The sequence below is a fragment of the Sesamum indicum genome, linkage group LG10, assembly GCF_000512975.1.
Source record: "Sesamum indicum cultivar Zhongzhi No. 13 linkage group LG10, S_indicum_v1.0, whole genome shotgun sequence".
Lineage (NCBI taxonomy): Eukaryota > Viridiplantae > Streptophyta > Magnoliopsida > Lamiales > Pedaliaceae > Sesamum > Sesamum indicum.
In genome coordinates, this window is record NC_026154.1 from 1694887 (window position 1) to 1697062 (window position 2176).

At 28.1% G+C, this 2176-nt stretch overlaps 1 protein-coding gene and 1 long non-coding RNA gene across 2 annotated transcripts in view; both read right to left on the bottom strand.

Annotated features, from left to right (window-relative positions):
• Positions 88-640, bottom strand: LOC110012727. The gene is made up of 2 exons (XR_002287929.1): positions 465-640; positions 88-269 (listed from the first exon to the last, which is right to left on the bottom strand). It is a non-coding gene; the product is annotated as an uncharacterized LOC110012727 (long non-coding RNA).
• Positions 2072-2176, bottom strand: part of LOC105171668 (calcium-transporting ATPase 12, plasma membrane-type-like) — a 12232-nt gene continuing 12127 nt past the window's right edge. The window contains exon 2 of the mRNA XM_011092862.2: positions 2072-2162. Within this exon, the coding sequence (XP_011091164.2) occupies positions 2072-2162 (91 nt within the window). The remainder of the gene's footprint in view (positions 2163-2176) is intronic.

Below are 2176 nucleotides of genomic sequence, written 5' to 3' on the forward strand. Positions count from 1 at the left end.
CCACCATTTTCTCACCATTTTATCCAGTGTAGCAATAAAAATCACAACAACATCAATACAGTAATCAAACAAAAAAACAACCATACCAAAAGGGAAGAGGCCTCAGAACCTCCAATGATGGGAGCCGTCTTGGCTATTCTCCTCGCAAGTTCTGAACCAACAAAACTATCTTCACCGGCATCCTTGCATTTAAGTCCCGCACCTTTGTCCCCGGCAATAGTAATCCACGGCGTACTAGAGAATCCATGTAGTAGTTGAATTTCAAGAACCTTGAAATCATTCACCAACACCATAAAGAAAAAAAAAACAGAGTAAGACCGTGTAATTCAAGAATTCGTGATCTTTAAGAAGTACTCATACCAAGTTTTTCATTGGGCAGATAAATTCATTTAAACAAGATACATTTAATTTCACAAAGCAAGAACCCTAAATCAAGAAACTTAAAAAAGAAAAAAAAAACTCACTTGCTTTGATCAAGAAGTACCTACTGAAAAAAAGAAGAAACTGAGGTTGGAGAATGGTGGCTGTCGGCGGAGGAAGGCGACTGGTGGGTGACAGCGGAGGAAGGCACGGCTGCCTCAAGTATTGAGAATTGATGCTGCAGATGAAATGGGACGTTTTTCTAGGCTTTTTTCTAATTACACTGATATTTCATTTTTATAGGATTTTTGTATGTGTTTGGTATTTTACAACGACTATAAAATTTAGATTGGGCTGGGCCGGGCACACTTTGTTGGGCCTTAATGGATAAGTTGTTTTATCTTGTTTGCCACATACATTTAGTTCTATAAAATAAATAGTTAATTACATTAATTTTTATTAATTATTATTTGTCATCATTATTTTTTACTTTTTTTAATCCATCCATTTATGTTAAATTTTTAATTATTTTTTTATTATAAATCATTCAGAATTTACATCAATTAGGTTTTATAATTTAAGTAATTTAATATAAAAACGTTTCTCAGTTTTTAAAACTAGTTTTGTCCATCAATTAATACATATCATAATTTTTTTTATTTTTTATTTTATTATATTTATGATTATTTCATCATGTTTTTCTTTTTTTAATGTACATACATACTTATTATTGATTTTTTTAAGAAGTCATGTGACAAAAACTACACTGTTTAGTATCACATTTACAAATTCTTTAAATTATAAAAATTATATTTATCTATTCAAATGTTATTGACTCAATTAAATATTTAATTCATGTAAATAAATAGTTTAGTCAGCAGAGGAAGGCGGCTCCTTGAAATCTTGACGACTGATGCAACCGTTGAAATAGAACAAACAAATTTTATTTTTCAATATTTTTTGCTATTTTTTCTTTTTACTTTCAACTGATATTCCTATGATTTATAGTGTCTGTTTTAGTGTGTGTTGTGCATTTCACAACGGTAACAAATTTGCAATTTTACAACTCACTTCCAATTGGGCTGAGCTGGTGGGCTTAATGGATAAACAATCTCTTTCAAAATTCACATCAATTAGTTTTTATAATTGAAGTAATTTTATATAAGAACCTTTCACAATTTTTAAAACTCGATTTTGTCCATCAATTAACGCTATAATATTTTTTTAGTTAATTATATTTATGTTTATATCAGAATTTTTTTTTATGTACGTACTTATTTATTATTGATTATATTTGAGAGGCCATGTAACAAAACTATAGCGTTTAATATCAATTATTAAAAAAATATTATTCTTAAATTAATCAATTTACAAATTTTTTAAATTATAAAAATTATATTTATCTATTCAAATGTTATTGACTCAATTAAAAGTTGGATTCATTTATAAATAATTTTATTGAGTGAAGTGATCATAATCATATAAATATGGTTAAGTTGGTATTTATAATTTAATATAATTAATAATAATTTATTCTATATATATGTGTGTGTCTTTATTCAATTTATTTATTTTTAAGCATTATTTGGCTTATAATTTACTTATTGGATACATTTTATTCTTAATATTTTAATTACACATTTCGAATTAATGCATTTTAATTTCATAATGCAAAAACACTTCTTGAGAAGTTCGAAGAAGCCTCTGTTGTTCAGGTGTCGAAAACAGATAATGCCGTAGCCGAACAACTAGCCAAGTTAGCAAGCTCGATGACAGCCATCCGAAGCAGAAGAATCACTTTTCTCTCATTGGAAAG